Source organism: Littorina saxatilis, unplaced genomic scaffold (assembly GCF_037325665.1).
Source record: "Littorina saxatilis isolate snail1 unplaced genomic scaffold, US_GU_Lsax_2.0 scaffold_665, whole genome shotgun sequence".
Lineage (NCBI taxonomy): Eukaryota > Metazoa > Mollusca > Gastropoda > Littorinimorpha > Littorinidae > Littorina > Littorina saxatilis.
The window spans coordinates 7,501-25,422 of record NW_027129284.1 but is presented as its reverse complement, the minus strand read 5'-3'; the positions used below and the strand labels follow the sequence as shown (position 1 = coordinate 25,422).

Sequence of the window (17,922 nt, the reverse complement as noted above, 5' to 3'; positions counted from 1 at the left end):
CTTGATGACAAACTACCCGTGGGCATATTTGCCGAAACCTTTATCAAACCTTGCTTACGGGAAAACTACAGTGCAAAGGTACATCACTCATCCGTTTTGCGTTCCGGCAGAGCGTTAGATTTAGACTGAAGATCTGATTTAGCTTTTTTTGTCTTTCCTTTTTGCTTAGTTTAACAATAACATTGTTGTTTTTATTGTCAAACTAGGTGCAGAATATGGATGCAATTCACAAGGCGAGAGGACTTTGAAAAGCTGCAGCCAGCTGATGTTCAAGGTCTCAAGCTTTGTACTGATCACTTTGAGGCCAACCAGTAAAACAATCCTGCAGAGAGGATCACTTGTGTGGAATGCTGTCCCGACATTGTTTGCAGTGCCCAATCCACCACCGAAGGTTATTTATTTATTGGTTTTAGGTTTTTGCAAATCAAAGAAGCACACTAATAAATGCAGGTTGAGTAATGACAAGTTTGAGGCTGATGTAAGAATTGAAAAAAAACAGCATTGTTCCCATCAAATAATGCCTGTTTGCATTTAGCGCAAAATAATGATAAGGCCAACAAAAAAACGTTACTTATTTTGGATTGACGTCTTGATTATGATGATATGATGAACTTATTTTGCCAAAAAACAGCCCCAAATGGCAAAAAAAGTATAGGGTCGGCGTCAACAACAAAAAAGTTGTATGTTTCTGGTCACCTGACCCTACCTATGTTTTCCCGATGACCCTAGACTTTTGTTTTTGCATTTTCAAAAATAAAAGGGGTATTCGAAAATCACTTGTTTTCCTGTTTTTCAACAAAATAAGTTAAAAAGATGGTTTAAAAAAAAAATTTAGAAAAAAAATCTCCACCTTTAGTCATGTTAGGCCACACAAAAAGTCTGTTAAAGGTAACATAGGCCCCCCCAAAATAGCGTCGGTAGGTCGGCTTTTTATTTTTGTATTTTAGCCATCTGAATATTTTAATTTTATTTTTTAATGCCCCAAAAAAGTCTAGGGCCGGTGGGAAAAAAATAGGGTCGGTCCGGATATCGTAAACAGATTATTTTTTGTTTTGCCTTACCAGAAACATACACTTTTTTGTGTGGCCTAAGACCAATGCCATGAAATTGGGAGAATTGTTTCATTGGGACTGGGTGTTGGTTGTGAGTTTGTCAGTTAAAGAGCTGTGCATTTGCAGGTTGCTAGTGGGAGGAAGCCACCATCGCAAAGGGTAGCTACAAATGAAGCCAGCACCGACCTGTCGCCTGATGCACCAGGTAAGAGATTTTTAACCATGAAGAACACCCTGACATCAAAAAATGTTTAAACCCATCCATTACATAGTTGATAATTGCATAGGGTGACGGGCGGGGTGGTAAGACGTCGGTCTATTAACTCGGAAGGTCGAGGGTTCGAATCCCGGTCGCGGCCGCCTGGTGGGTTAAGTGTGGAGATGTTTCCGATCTCCCAGGTCAACTTATGTGCAGACCTGCTAGTGACTTATCCCCCTTCATGTGTACACGCAAGCACAAGACCAAGTACGCACGAAAAAGATCCTGTAATCCATGTCAGAGTTCGGTGGGTTTTAGAAACACAAAAATACCCCGCATGCTTCCTCCGAAAGCGGCGTATGGCTGCCTAAATGGCGGGGTAAAAACGGTCATACACGTAAAATTCCACTTGTGCAAAAAAATGAGTGCGTGTGAAAGTTTCAGCCCACGAACGCAGAAGAAGAAGAAAGCTGTATAGGGCGGATGCATGGATGGATGAAATTGTACCTGTAGTTCCCACACGTAAAGATGTTATTTTATGTGTTTTGTGTGTGTGTTTTCTTTTTTAGATGACATTCAGGCGATCCTGGAGGACATAGGATGTAAAGCATCAAAGTCGTCATCCTCCCCATCCCCTCGTGAAGCGGAACTTTGGCAGAAGGTCAACAAACTGAGGAGCAAGGTTTTCCGATTAGAAAAGAAAACGATGGAACCCCGTGTAAAACGAGCGAGTAAATTAGCCAAGCCTCCCAAGAAAGACTTTGTAATAGAACAGTTGTCTCATATATTATCAGGCGAGGCGAGCTATTTTGCCATTTATGCCTGTTACATATTTACCGGTTATCTGCTGCTGTGTCCAATCCTGGCAGAGACGGGAACGCATGTTACCAAGGAGCCGAATGAGAGTCAATGAGATGAGAGAATGTGATTAACAATTGCCAACTCTCTCCGTACAAAGAGGGTCCAAAGTTGTATCAAAATATAGATGGTCGGCAATTCAAAATAAAAAAAGACAATAGACAAAACATGTACTTCGGCTCATAGAGCCTTCTTTAATTTTTGACTCATTAAGTCCATGCTCCGAGAGTCCTTTTTTTAATTTTGAATTGCCTACCATCTATATTTTTATACATTTTCAAAAAGATTCAACAGTCACCTTCCGTTATTCTTGAACTTGGCTATCCCAGCCTTACCTCAACATTCGATATTCCTGTGATATTTTTGACGTAAAATCAATTTTTACTGTAAAACTCTTCGGCAAGAGGATTGGTCCAAGCAAACAAATAATAAACTTGTTAAGATTTTTCCTGATATTTCCGATCAATTGCCTATGGTTTTATTTAGCTAAAAGATTCAAACGTCACACCTATGACTCATGGCTATTTTTAAGGGGGGAGTAGCATCCCTGGTGTGTTGTTTGTGATGTACCTTTTAGTCTGTTTACAGTAACATAGGCACACAAAAAGAGGGTCGGTAGGTCGGCTTTTCTTAATTTTTTTTTTTTATAACCATCTTTTTAAATTATTTTGCAAAAAAACAGGAACAAAATTGATTTTTTTTTCTTTTTCTTTTTCTCCAAATGCCAAAAAAAAGTCTAGGGTCGGCGGGGGAAAAATAGGGTTGGTCGGGATACCGTAAACAGACTATTTTGCTTTGTTTTGCCTAAGCAATGACTAACAAACTTTCTTTAGGGTCTGACATTGTATATACTATACAATTTTTGGGGTATTAACTAAATACATGTATACAGTTTTTGATTCCTTTTATACTTTTTCACAAATTAGCTCCCCCCCCCCCCCCCCCCCCTTTTCTTTTTGTAGTCTGCCCTGGGGGCGGGAGGTCTCCCAATTTCGGTTTCTAGGGTCACCTTATGCTTCCATATGAGCTGAGAACTTAATTTAAAATGGGCCTCGATTTTTTTTTATTTGTATTTTGTAATTGTGCCTTTGTCCAGTCACATGATTTCACTTTGTACTTAAAAACTTGGCACTGTCATCATTTATTGCTATTTATTGTTCAGTTGTTCAGTATTTATTGCTATTGGGCATCAGTTGTTCAGTTGCCCTGTTTCGAATGAGCCATGCATGCATTATGGATGTGTTTAGCGAATTGGGATACCTAAAGCAATGTAAAAGAAACAATGTGAAGCAAACATATAGCACCAAATAAAATAACCGAATCAGAATGGAAACTTCTTCGGTGTGTGTGTGTGTGTGTGTGTGTGTGTGTGTGTGTGTGTGTGTGTTTGCTGTTTTAAATACCGAAAATGTGAAAATAAAGCAAGTCACAGCATGAGAAAGATCGACTGTACTAGTCATGACAAAGCAGGAGACAGCCTGGTCAGCATGTAGAAAAGGGCAATAACTCGTATTTAGCCATTCTCATTTCTAAGCATGCCCAATGAGGAAGTTCTCCTTCTTCCCATTGTAGTTTCTTTGTTTATGCCAAGAGACTGCCTGATGAGAGCTTCTCAGCTCGAAACCGGTAGCAGTCTTGGCTAAACAAAAACGGACCTTTTCAGGTTCAGCACTCTATGAGAATGCCCTTAAATGCACTTCGGTGACTTCTCAATCCTTTGAGGTTGTAGAACTCTCCTCGGGTTATTCTTGTTCAGTGTTGCAATCGGCTCCGAAAGGGTTTGATTCTCCAGTAGGCTGTCTGTGAAGAGTTCTTTTTAGATCTAATTCTTACCCCCTCCCCCCACCTCTTCCATTACCTCTAGTGTGCTCCCTGCTTTCAAAATTCCTTGTTGGAATGTAGGCGATGGAGACACACACAGAGTAAAGGATGATCTCCCTTGCTCATGACGTAATTTCTATGCATTCTCGCTCTTGACGTCATTCATTATATATATATATATATATATAAAACATCAGAAATATATATGGTCCTCCATGTATGAAACAATGGTCCTCCTCAGGACTAGATTTTACTGTGATACGTGCCCCACAAAGGGACTTTGCTTTGTAAGTCTCGGTCCCCCTTGAGGAGGGTCTGATGCTCCCAATAGGCTGTCTGTGAAGGGATACTTTTCTCTCTCTTTTGCTCTGCTTAACAAATCTCGGAAGAAAGTCTCTGCTGACTTTCAATTGTTTCTTTCACAATCTCTGATGTTTTATAATGTGGTCACCGTGAAAGTTGCATCGACCTTAAAGCGATCCAATTGAACAAGTCGCAGAAAACTTCTTCTTTACCAAGTCCTGTGTTGAACAGCAGTGAAAAGTTGACCGCTTTTCCTGTTTAACCTTTTCAAAATTAGATCTAACTTGTTCTCGTATCCATTTCTGGATCTGCAGGCTGGTACAGAGTTACCTCCCTTTAGGCTTTTTTTAAATTTCCCTTGTTTTAACCTAATTTCTTGGTTAAAACTTGTCTAAATTTCTAAATTCTTTCTTAATAAATATCAATTCCACACTTTGGCCTTAAATCAAAGTGTTTACTTTCACAGATATCCCTTTGGGGTTGTCAGATGAGGGTAGTCTCCCATGCCAACAAAAGCTACCATTCAGAGAGTGGTGCGCTTCTTAGTTGGATACCATGGGTTGACAACTCTCGCCGGACAGTTTTACAATGTGATCCGAGACACCCCTGCCTCTCACGCAAGAAGTCTCTCTTTGCTGTCTTTTTTGACATCAAAAAAGCCTACGATACAGTATGGCACCAACGATTGTTGTTCAAATTGAAGAAATTAGGCATCAGTGGTAAATATGTTTTAATACATAAAAAGCTTTCTACTGAACAGATCCTTTCAAACTGATTATAAAGGTGCCAAATCATCCACTCGCAAAGTTGACAAGGGAGTGCCACAGGGCTCAGTAATAGCACCAATGCTTTTTAGCATTATGCTGCATGACATATCGACAATTAAAACACATGGAGCCGAACTGACGCTTTATGCGGATGATATTGCTCTATGCAAAGAGTATCAAAACAAAACCTATAAAACAGAACACAAATTCTCTAAAGAGTGGCAAACAGCTATAGATAACATTGCGAACTATATGCGGGAGAATGGCTTCACTCTCTCTGCCGAGAAAACTGTATTCGTTGTCTTTACAAACAGAAAACTGGAAGATCGAGAAAAGATACAGTTCTCACTAGATAAATCTGTTGTCTCACCCAGTCAGCAGGTGAAATATATGGGCGTACTTTTCACCTCAAATGGACTATGGACTGCTCACTTAAAGTATCTTTTAAGCAAAGCAAATAAGACCATCAACCTTCTTAAAATACTGGCTGCCCAACCATGGGCAAAGTGCCCAGTTATTCTAACAAACATCACCAGAGCTCTTATAAGATCAAGACTATCATATGGACAGGAGGCCTACTTCTCGTCGGCTCGAAAATGGCTTGATAAGCTACAGTCAGCGGAATGTCGTGCCCTTCGGCTTGCCCTCGGACACCCAAGGCATTCAAAGCAGGCCATTGTATACCACCAAGCAGGATTCCTCCCTCTTGACATGTGGCGACGTAAGTGCTGCGCGGATTACAATGTTCGAGCCAACACAGTGCAAAACTCAACAAAAGAGGAGCTACAACCGCATTACAACCATGTCCAAAACAAAAAGGCACACTTTGGCACTACTTTCATCTCACTGGCTCAATTCAATGCTTCACTCTTTAGTGAAATCAGTGTCGACCCAAATGATGTGGCCCAAAACCCCATATCTCGTGATCCCTCATGGACAATGAAAGAAATGAATTTTGACACAGAATATTGTACAGCTACAAAGGATGATTAGTTATTACTCAGGATACAAGTCCTTGAGCACATTGATATCGTATACACAGGCCATGTTCATGTTTACACAGACGGGTCAGTTTTGGATGACAAGAAGGCTGGCGCAGCTTTTGTGATCCCCAGCGATGACCTGACTGGGAAATTTAAACTGTGCAACAGAAACACGATCTTCTCAGCTGAGATCCTTGCCGTCTGCATGTCGCTTGTTCATCTCAATCTCAAGAACACTCCTCCTCAAAAGATAGCTATCTTCTCTGACTCCAAAGCAGCCATTGAAGCATTAAGAACTAACAAAAGATCAAAAAGACATGATCTTGTCATTGCCATAAAGGAGCTGGCAAATAAAATTATAAACAAGTCGCGTAAGGCGAAAATACAATATTTAGTCAAGTAGCTGCCATTTTTCAGCAAGACCGTATACTCGTAGCATCGTCAGTCCACCGCTCATGGCAAAGGCAGTGAAATTGACAAGAAGAGCGGGGTAGTAGTTGCGCTAAGAAGGATAGCACGCTTTTCTGTACCTCTCTTTGTTTTAACTTTCTGAGCGTGTTTTTAATCCAAACATATCATATATATATGTTTTTGGAATCAGGAACCGACAAGGAATAAGATGAAAGTGTTTTTAAATTGATTTGGACAATTTAATTTTGATAATAAGTTTTATATATTTAATTTTCAGAGCTTGTTTTTAATCCGAATATAACATATTTATATGTTTTTGGAATCAGCAAATGATGGAGAATAAGATAAACGTAAATTTGGATCGTTTTATAAATTTTTATTTTTTTTTACAATTTTCAGATTTTTAATGACCAAAGTCATTAATTAATTTTTAAGCCACCAAGCTGAAATGCAATACCGAAGTCCGGGCTTTGTCGAAGATTACTTGACCAAAATTTCAACCAAGTTGGTTGAAAAATGAGGGCGTGACAGTGCCGCCTCAACTTTCACGAAAAGCCGGATATGACGTCATCAAAGACATTTATCAAAAAAATGAAAAAAAAAGTTCGGGGATTTCATACCCAGGAACTCTCATGTCAAATTTCATAAAGATCGGTCCAGTAGTTTAGTCTGAATCGCTCTACACACACACACACACGCACACACGCACGCACGCACACACACACGCACATACACCACGACCCTCGTTTCGATTCCCCCTCGATGTTAAAATATTTAGTCAAAACTTGACTAAATATAAAAAAGGAAGCGAGATTAACCTGGTCTGGTGTCCAGCACACGTGAACGTGCCTGGCAACGAGAAAGCGGACAAAGCCGCTAAAGAAGCTGCCCAAGGCATAGGCGCCTCCGAGGTAGACCTGCCATTGTCTGCTTCTGAGATCAGTAGCCTTACAGACTCTCTTCTCTGGAGAGAATGGAGGAACAAATATATGCACACGGCTATAAGCTCTGGCTGGCTCATTCGGGAAGCCCCATCAAAACAGATGAACACCTATAATGCATGCCCACGTGTAATAAAAAGGATTAACCGCCTAAGGGCAGAAGCTGGGAACTACCAATTTCTAGAGCTTAAATGCACCTGTCAATCCGACCTCACCATTGCTCATTTGACTTTGGAGTGTGATTTGAACTCATGCCACTTTCAACCCCTGACTCAGTTTATAAACTCAAATAGAAATATCCTGCCAAATACCTCAAAGGAAAAATTAAGCTATCTTTTAAGTTTTAATAAAGACCTTGGGTGGCAAGGTCCCAAACTTATCGCTGGACTTATGCACACGCACCCACTTGGTCCCTGGATATGAAGAGACATTGCTGCGGCTGACGCCATTGCTTCTCATACAGCTACTATATATTTTTATCAGAACTTTTAAAAATACCATTTTATATCCAAGTATCTCTTAACACACTTTTTAATTAGATGAGCGAGGGTGTGCAGAGGGCGGGAGGGTGGTGAACCACTGTACATAAAGGGAAAGTTTGTGTGCGTGCCTGTGTGTGTTCTTAATCTAAGACAAATGTCGCCAATGTTTTTACAGAGTGACGTTAAATAAACGATTGTATCATCAACTCTCGCCATCAGTACCACCTAACCACTGATGAGACACAGTGTCGAAACACGTGTCTGGGCTAGGTACCAAAACAATGGTCCTCCTCAGGACTAGGTTTCCTTGTGATACGTCCCCCACAAAGGGACTTTGCTTTGCAAATCTCGGTCCCCTTGAGGAGGGTCTGTGAATAGACTGTCTGTGAAGGGACACTTTTTTTCTCTCTTTCTCTGCTTAGAGATTTTAACAAATCTCGGAAGAAAGTCTCTGCTGACTTTCAATTGTTTCCTTCACAATTTCTGATGTTTTATAATGTGGTCACCGTCAAAGTTGCATACGATGTCATGTCATGTCTGTCGTGTTCTGTCACGTGCATGTCATGTCACACTCAGCACGAGTAATTCACTGCAGTTGCTGGCCCGTAGAGTGCGTTCTTTCACAAGCAAACATGCTGCTTACATAGCGACTGCTTTAACGCACCTCGAGCTTACATAGCCAAGTCAGTGCTCAAATAGCGATTTTCTCCCGAATTCCTGAGGGTAAAGGGGGACAATCACATTTTCGTTGTGTCTTAAACACACGACACAGCTCCCTCTGCTCTTGGCGTGGGTCCAGAGAGGGGGCTAGCTGCCTTTGGTGGCGTTCCCACTCGCCCTGCAGGAGTCCTCGTGATTCTCGGGAGAGAAGTGAAAGTCGCTAGAGGGGTGAGCTTCAGCTCACTCTTTGTCTGGGGACGCTTTTGTTATCCTGCTTTTGCCCTGCCTTTTTAACCCTGAGTTGTTTGGCTTGGTTTTTTTTTTGGTGACCGTACCGTACTTTGTAAGTGATGAGCCAAGTTGCCAAACACAACACCTGCTGATAGGCGGGAAACGTTCATCTGGGTAGATAACTACCTTCCAACAAATACCACTGCTCCGAGGGAGCAAGATTGGTCCCTTAATATGGACCAAACAGCAAGCGGTTCTGACCGCGCCCCAGATATTCCCATGGAATCACTAAATGAGACTGACCGGGCCAGCCGGACTGGTCAGTCCCCAAAATCCAAACAGCTTAATAAAGCAATCACCAAGAAACAAGAAGGGCAAAGCCCATACGACTCACATGCTTGACCTTGACCTTTACTAAACCTAGCAATGACATCATACACTAAGAACTGCTTTACACATTTTTCCTACCAAAATACATGTGACCTTGACCCAAGGTCAAGGTCATCCAAGGTCATGCAACACAAAGCTGTTAATTCAAGACATAGGAAGTACAATGGTGCTTATTGGCTCTTTCTACCATGAGATATGGTCACTTTTAGTGGTTCACTACCTTATTTTGGTCACATTTCATAAGGGTCAAAGTGACCTTGACCTTGATCATATGTGACCAAATGTGTCTCATGATGAAAGCATAGCATGTGCCCCACATAATTTTTAAGTTTGAAACAGTTATCTTCCATAGTTCAGGGTCAAGGTCACTTCAAAATATGTATACAATCCAACTTTGAAGAGCTCCTGTGACCTTGACCTTGAAGCAAGGTAAACCAAACTGGTATCAAAAGATGGGGCTTAGTTTGCCCTATATATCATATATAGGTGAGGTATTGAATCTCAAAAACTTCAGAGAAAATGGGAAAAATGGGAAAAATAACTGTTTTTTAAGCAACATTTATGGCCCCTGCGACCTTGACCTTGAAGCAAGATCAAGATGCTATGTATGTTTTTTGGGGCCTTGTCATCATACACCATCTTGCCAAATTTGGTACTGATAGACTGAATAGTGTCCAAGAAATATCCAACGTTAAAGTTTTCCGCACGTCCGGACGGACGGACGGACGGACGACTCGGGTGAGTACATAGACTCACTTTTGATTCGCATGTGAGTCAAAAAACAGCATATTTTCTCCTTTCAAGAGAAAGAGATTGCAGGAGGACGACCCTGAGGGGGGGCAGAGCTCTCCGGAATCTCTTAACTTCCGGGATAGCCCCCCACGCTCTCAGATTACTGATCATTTTGAGGAAGACTTCACCGAAGTCAATTGTAAGAAGCCCAAAAAGAAAAAGAAGCAAAAGGTCCTCTGCGAGGGTCCCCTTCTTCAGGGAAACACAGGTATTTCCCATGCAACATCTGCCCGGGGGGTCGACACCTCCCAACCCCTAACTGAATCACAAGATAACCAGACAACTCAACAGCCACTACCACCTGCCAATACACACACACACACACACACACACACACACACACAAAACAAAGACCCCGAAGAAAACTTCTTTACCAACCCAAGCAACCTCCTCCCTCCTTCTTAGAGTTCCCCGTGGTGGTGCAGGACCTGAAGGAGGGCCCTGCAACATTGCAGGGACTTGGCCTTAGGAGGAAAAAATCTTTTGACCTTGCCATCGGCGAGGTCAAAGAAATACGCATGCTGGCAGCTGGGAGCGTCCTGGTAGGGTGCTCCTCAGCATCACAACAAAACAAGCTATTGAGGCTGGACTCGATCGGCGGCATCAAAGTGAAATGCCACCGTCCGGAGGTAACAACCGAAGGTGTCATTAAACGCATACCCACAATACATTCAGGAACAGACCTGTCTGAGATGGCAGTGGGCGTGCGCGTCCGGATGGAGGATGGGAGTCTTGTAGAAAAGGGCCCCTCCTCGGTTCGATCTTTTCGCCGTCTTCTCCTTAGGGATGGGAAACCGTCTCAGGCGGTCCGTGTCACGTTTACAACGGCAATTCTTCCAGACAGCGTCGTTCTGGAGAGTGAGGTGTACGGCGTCGAACCCTACACTCCTCCAGTGCGGCGCTGTACGAAGTGCCAGAGACTATCGCACCTAAAACAACAATGCAAATCAAAAGTGCAGATCTGCCCCAGATGTGGCTCCAAGGGCCACGACGGAGCGACGTGCACCAAGGCCAAACATTGCGTAAACTGCAAGGGCGAGCATTCCGCCGCTTATCTTGGATGCCCGGAAATGAGACTGAGGCTGCAGGCCAATAAGATCAGGTCGGCAGCATACATACCATATTCTGAGGCCCTCGATCGGGCGCGGCGCGAGCTCGCCAAACAACAAAATAAAACAGCGACTGCCCCAGCGGAAATGAGGGACTCCTTCTGGCGTCCCCCTCCGCAACCGATCCGGCGGACCTCAACCCCCCGGTCCGGGTACTCTTTGGCTGTCCAGAGACCCCCCCTGGGTGGGCAAGTAAATAAAATACAAGAAATCAAAAACAAAATGACCGAACATGACAATACACTCCTTCCAGTTCATGCGGACAGTTCTGCTGCAACCGCGAAGCACCAAATAACTTTGTAAAATCCAAATCCTGGCCCCCAGGCGCCCTGTAAGTCTCAGACGGCTCGGGCAGAGGCGCCGCTTCATGGGACCCCCGGGAGGCCTCCATCCTACGCAAAGCCCAGAACAGGAAGGAGGACTCGAAAGAAGAGCAGCTCTTCGAGAGGTTGATGGGGAGAATGGAGGAGGGATTGGCCCAGAGATTCAGAGAATACAAACTTAAAACTGAACAGGAAATAAAGCAGCAGATGAGGGAGGAGCAGGAGAAGGCAGAGCATGAACTCGCTGACGCTGCACTAGATAAGCTAAAAACAGGAGAGCAATATGCAAATTTAAATGAACAACAAAGAGGCCTTCAAGGTTTCATCGAGCAGTGCCTCGGCTTCATGGTTAAGGCCAGACAGATGCAGAGCCCTCTCGACCTGATCGACTCCCTCTCAGCTACATACACACAACTCTCCAACACCAAGGTTGAACGCTTCATTCCGGGCGGCGCCACTCTGGCGCTGGGCGCCCTTGCTGGTGCCAAGCAGTTGTCCGTGACGGATATGAAAGCTGTTAAAACCACTTTTTAACCTATTTTAAATCTGCCTTTTAACTTACCTTCTTTGTGCGTGTTAAAATGGCTGAACAAGGTGAAAGCGGTCACGGATTTATCATATTACAGTGGAACTGTCGCTCTATCAACTCTAACTTCTCTCAGCTATATAATTATATATCAAATCACTCTGCTGACATCTTAGTTATCCAGTCAATCAAGAGAAAACGATCCCTACTGCCTTCTATAGATGGTTTTGACTTCCCTCCCATAGTAGAGCAAAAGGGCTCAGGGCAACTCATTCAAACAGCTATTTATCTAAAGTCTTCCTTAAATTACAAACCCTTTGCACCTCACATCCCTAGTTCAGAAAATATCAGTACATGTGCTGTCGAAATCGAAATAAAAGGATCTAAAAACTTCAACATAGTTAACATATACATGTATTAGCTACCCCCACGGGTGTAATAAAAAAGGAACTACCGACTGGCTAAAATCCCTGGATCATAGCAGGGCACACTGGTGCGTAATGGGTGATTTTTATAATCACCACCCTTTGTGAGACTCTGCTAACCCTAGATACAAACATGCCAATAGCAACCTTGCTGACGTCATTTTGGAAACTGACTTTTGTATACTAAACGATGGCTCGGCAACCAGACTTCCAGACAGAGCTGACCATTCCCCGTCAGCAATCGATCTCTCCCTTTGCTCAAATGCCATAGTCACTGACATCGACTGGAACGTTTTCCCGGACACCCTCGGCTCCGATCACTTACCCATTGTTCTTACCTTCCGCCACTTCGCCCCCAATCGCAATAACTCGGAGGTCAGAAAAAAGTACAATTACAAACAGGCAAATTGGGACAGCTTCCGTGCGGAGCTCGAGGGTGTCAGGGAGGAAACTCTCCTTACGGATGACATCGAAGCCTCTTACAATAACATACGTCATTGTCATCATTTTCACGAGTTTTCATTCACAAGCACCTGGGAAATAAATCTCATGTTCCCCGGGGAATAAATCCCCGGTTACCATAGTTGCAGGAAGCCCTATTACATGGATAATCAAAAGCAAACCCAATAGAAACGCTCGAGGATTCTTCGGCTCTTTTCATTGGCGTTTCCCCAGACCTAAACAGACGACACTGCTTCGCCAAGTTCCAAATACGAACTGGCAAACTGGCAAATGTAAACAAAAAACAAAACTACCTCATCAAAGGTCATACATTTATGCTTTATCGCAAACAAATGAAACCTATCGATATGTTTTTCTTCTCACAAAGTCATGGAGTGCGTGTATCTCTGTTTGGAGAAACACGAACGTAAGTTTAAGTCAAACCAATTGACCCCTGACACACACATTTTGACCCGTGCACAAGACGTTGTATCGATAAACTAAGCGCAAATAAAAAAATAATAATAAAAAAGCAAAGAACATAGCAACAAGAAATGAAGACATCTGACAAAGCCGAGCAAGCAGAATGACAAGTCTAATGAAAAACAGAGAGGCAATGAGAAACAAGATCACGATTATCTTTCCTTCGCGGCACGACGCAAATCGTTTGTGTCCTTTGACCCAATTCGTGCAGTGCTGCACGATGCAAATCTTCTGTGACCTTTGACTCAACGTAGCTTCAATATTCGATTACTAATATTTACCACTGAAAACCGAGGGGTGGAATACCGAGAGGGGCAGGGTGGTAGGGCGATGGTGAAATGTAATGAAGAGACACGTGTAGCAATAAGAGAAAACCGATTCTGCAATAACACAAACAAGAACAAAAAACCCAACATTGACCTATATGAATATTTAATCAATAATATGATCGTCTGCGTTGCAGGTGTGCAAGTGAAGGGTTGGGGGGGGGGGGGGGGTAACTTGATCATTAATTTGTGTGTGTCAGTATTTGTGTTCATGGACTGATTGTGAGGGAGGGGGAGGGTGGGGTGGGGTGTGTTTCAGGTTTTGGTGTGGGTATGAAACGAGCAAAACAATACCCACACCACAAAATCTTGGAGGCAAAAAACACTCGCCGTCGCATCATTTTGTCCGCACAATATTATATGCACCAACAACCGGAAAGAAAGGTGACAATGGAAAAAGACTCATCTTTGCTTCCTGCGATTCCTTGCCCCCGACTCGAACGTCGCACGATAATCCACATAACAGATCTGTTGTGAGATGGTCAACGCTGACTGTGCAAGCAAATCACCTCGTTTGAAATACGACAATCCCATCGCTCGAATGCAACATGTGGGCACTATCGTCTCAAAGGCGCTTGCTGTTGGTTTCACACACCACTCTGTAGTCGGAACCTACAGAACTTCGCATCCTCAAACCTGACATACTTGTCTCAACATTATAAACTCAAATCACACACAGTAAGTTGCTTTCGCACGCCAGCTTTGAACAACGTGCTGGGGCCCCGAACATGCATTATAATGACAGAACTCGCGTTCCAAACCATGGCTCCCTGTGTTGATTTTTCACTTAATGTTGAACCACCAAAATGATGACAAAAACGATGTTTGATGGTTTGTTGCCAGACCAGCTTTTTTGTCGGTCCTCGGGGGGCATATCGACTTTTGTTTCATATTTATTGACCGCGGCCTTCGGCCTTGGTCAATAAATATGAAACAAAAGACGATATGCTCCCCCTCGGACCGACAAAAAAGCTGGTCTGTCAACAACCCATCAAACATCTTATAATGTATACTCACTGCTGCCAATAATCACATTCCGCTTAAATCAGTAAATCCTAACTGTAAGGCCAAAAGGAATGAGTGGTGGAATGCAGACTGTGATGAAGCCTTGGCAAACAAGCGATATCACATTAGGACATATCTCAGGCACTGCTCAGACGCTAACTTCACGAATATAAAGTCAGCTGAAATACAATTTAACCAGATCACCGCTAAGGCTAAACTTCAAAACTGGGAAAACTTTGTCCACAAAGAAACTAGAGATTACAAAGACTGTGGCAAAATCTGGAAGAAAATCCGCAGATTTAAATGTAGATACAGAACTAAAGAAAAGCCACTACTATCGGGTGATAAATTGACCACAACTGACTCTGAAAAGGCAAACCTTTTAGCAGATACCCTTGCCAAAAATAGTCAATCAAAATCCCTAGATACTGAACGACTCAATTATAGGTTAGATCAGGAGAAGAGTTTCACATACCCCCCAGATGACAACCAGTTGCCTATAAACTGTATGTTTAAAGCAAAAGAAGTCCAAAACGCCATCTCTTCTGTGAAAGACCAATAAAATCCACAGGTTCAGACCCAATATTATATCACATGATAAAACATTTACCACCTAACTTTGTTAAGTTGCTCACTCAGTTTTTCAATCTATGCTGGTTAAAGGATAATATCCCCGGAGCGTGGTCAGACTCACAAGTAGTAGCAGTATTGAAGAGCGGAAAACCGGGCAATCTACCTGGCAGTTACCGCCCCATACCACTAACCCCCCACCTCAGCAAGATCTGTGAGCGTGTGGTGAACCAGAGGCTGGAGTTTTACCTCAATAAACACAATATCTTTCTTACATGCCAGGCAGGTTTCAGGCAAGGTCGTTCGTGTGCGGACCACATTGTGCACGTCACTGAAAAAATCAACAAGTCGCGTAAGGCGAAATTACTACATTTAGTCAAGCTGTGGAACAGAACTCACAGAATGAAACTGAACGTAGTCCGCCGCTAGTGCAAAAGGCAGTGAAAGTGACGAGCCTGTTTGGCGCGGTAGCGATTGCGCTGTGCTTCATAGCACGCTTTACTGTACCTCTCTTCGTTTTAACTTTCTGAGCGTGTTTTTAATCCAAACATATCATATCTATATGTTTTTGGAATCAGGAACTAACAAGGAATAAGATGAAATAGTTTTTAAAACGATTTCGGAAATTTAATTTTGATCATAATTTTTATATTTTTAATTTTCAGAGCTTGTTTTTAATCCAAATATAACATATGTATATGTTTTTGGAATCAGAAAATAACGAAGAATAAGATGAAATTGTTTTTGGATCGTTTAATAAAAAAAATAATTTTAATTACAAGTTTCCGATTTTTAATGACCAAACTCATTCATTAGTTTTTAAGCCACCAAGCTGAAATGCAATACCAAACCCCTGCCTTCGTCGAAGACTGCTTTGCCAAAATGTCAATCAATTTAATGATAAAATGAGAGTGTGACAGTGCCGCCTCAACTTTTACAAAAAGCCGGATATGACGTCATCAAAGGTATTTATCGAAAAAATGAAAAAAACGTCCGGGGATATCATACCCAGGAACTCTCATGTCAAATTTCATAAAGATCGGTCCAGTAGTTTAGTCTGAATCGCTCTACACACACACACAGACAGACAGACAGACAGACAGACACACACACACACACACACACACACACATACACCACGACCCTCGTCTCGATTCCCCCCTCTATGTTAAAACATTTAGTCAAAACTTGACTAAATGTAAAAAGACCTTGGCACATAGTAATAATTCTCTTCTTGGAACCTTCTTTGATTTTAAATCTGCGTACGACAGCGTCTGACATGTTCGTCTACTCCTAAAACTCGGCAGAATCGGTGTCTCTGGCCACATGTACCAATTCATCAAAAACTTCATCAGCAATCGCAAGATGTCTGTCCGAGTGGGCTCTTCGGTGTCCGAAACCCATGCACTGGACATGGGGGTTCCCCAGGGCAGTATCATCGCGTCAAACTTATTCAGCATCATGCTCTATGACATTACTTCTGTTAAGGTTGACGGTATCAGTGTACTTCTGTATGCGGACGACCTCGCCTTCATAGACACTAATAGACCACGCCATAACAGAGTTACCAACACTGTTGACTTATCTTCTTACCAAACTAAAATCGACAACCTCTGTCAATATATGTACACCAACGGCTTCCAACTAGCCTCAAATAAAACAGTCTTTCTTGTTGTCTCCCGTAGAAAACTAAACAGGAACTGCAGTATAAAGATAGGTTGTGATAGTATACAACTCTTGTGTTCACTTTCAAGTGAATAACTATCGTTCTGATATCATGTTAAAGTGAAGCTAAAGAAACCTGGTATCGGCACTGCTGTGCATCTCCTATGATCTCAATGGTATCAAGGCACGGGTCATAGAGATCAATTTAGATCTAGATCTATTTCCGGTTGTGTATTCACACGCCAACGTTCGTTCGTCAAGATGGACGGCGATTTTGATTTGATAAGCGACTTTTTCTTAGAAGACTTCAATGAAGAGGACGAAAATTTAATGGCCGCTGCGCCCAAAAAAAGGAGATTCGAGAAAGTGACTGATGAATATGTGAACGCTCTCATCACCGATACAGAAAACGCCAACACCAAAAGAAAAACTGAACATGTGATACGGCTGATTTCAGATTTCATTCTTCAAACCGAAGAGTTTGCAAAACAGATGAGATCAGCTGATATAGCGAAAATTGAGGATCCAAAACTTGTTGCAAACATTCTTGTCAAGTTTCTTACAACGGTGAAACGCGAAGATGGAGATGAATATGAACCAGGTACGATTCGAGGATTTCTGTCCGCCGTCGGAAAAGGCAAGATTTTTTCCAGCAATGATACGCTGTTTGAAAACGTTCGAGCAGTTGCAAAAAGCAAACAAAAAAAGCTGAAATCAGCAGGGAAAGGAAACTTACCTCAAAGAGCGTGTGCACTAACGGACGAAGAGGTGGAAACACTGTGGGACTCTGGTCAGTTGGGAGTGTCCACACCAAGAGCCATAATCAACACCCTGTGGTGGTTGAACTGCCTCCACTTTGGAATGCGGGCAAGAACCGAACATCGCCAGATGTGCTGGTCCGACGTAACTGTTCAGATGGACAGCAGTGGCCACCGCTTCTTGGAATTCAATGAGCGAACCACGAAAACAAGAACAGGGGTCTCCAGGCAGGATGTCAGGGCAAAACCGCGAGCGTATGAAGATGTTGAAAACCCTGAGCGGTGCCCTGTGAAGATCTTCGAGAAATATGCCTCTCTTCGCCCTGCAGAAACATGCGGCTCCAACTATCCGTTCTACCTCACATGCGTCCATGATCCGAAACCAGGCAAACAATAGTTTC

At 42.8% G+C, this 17,922-nt stretch overlaps 1 protein-coding gene across 1 annotated transcript; it reads left to right on the top strand.

Moving 5' to 3' along the window:
• The first annotated feature begins 17,024 nt into the window (after positions 1-17,024).
• LOC138957547 (zinc finger MYM-type protein 3-like) lies at positions 17,025-17,918 on the top strand. The gene has a single exon (XM_070328647.1). It carries the CDS (start codon positions 17,025-17,027, stop codon positions 17,916-17,918), a length of 894 nt encoding a protein of 297 aa, XP_070184748.1.
• The last annotated feature ends 4 nt before the right edge of the window (positions 17,919-17,922 follow it).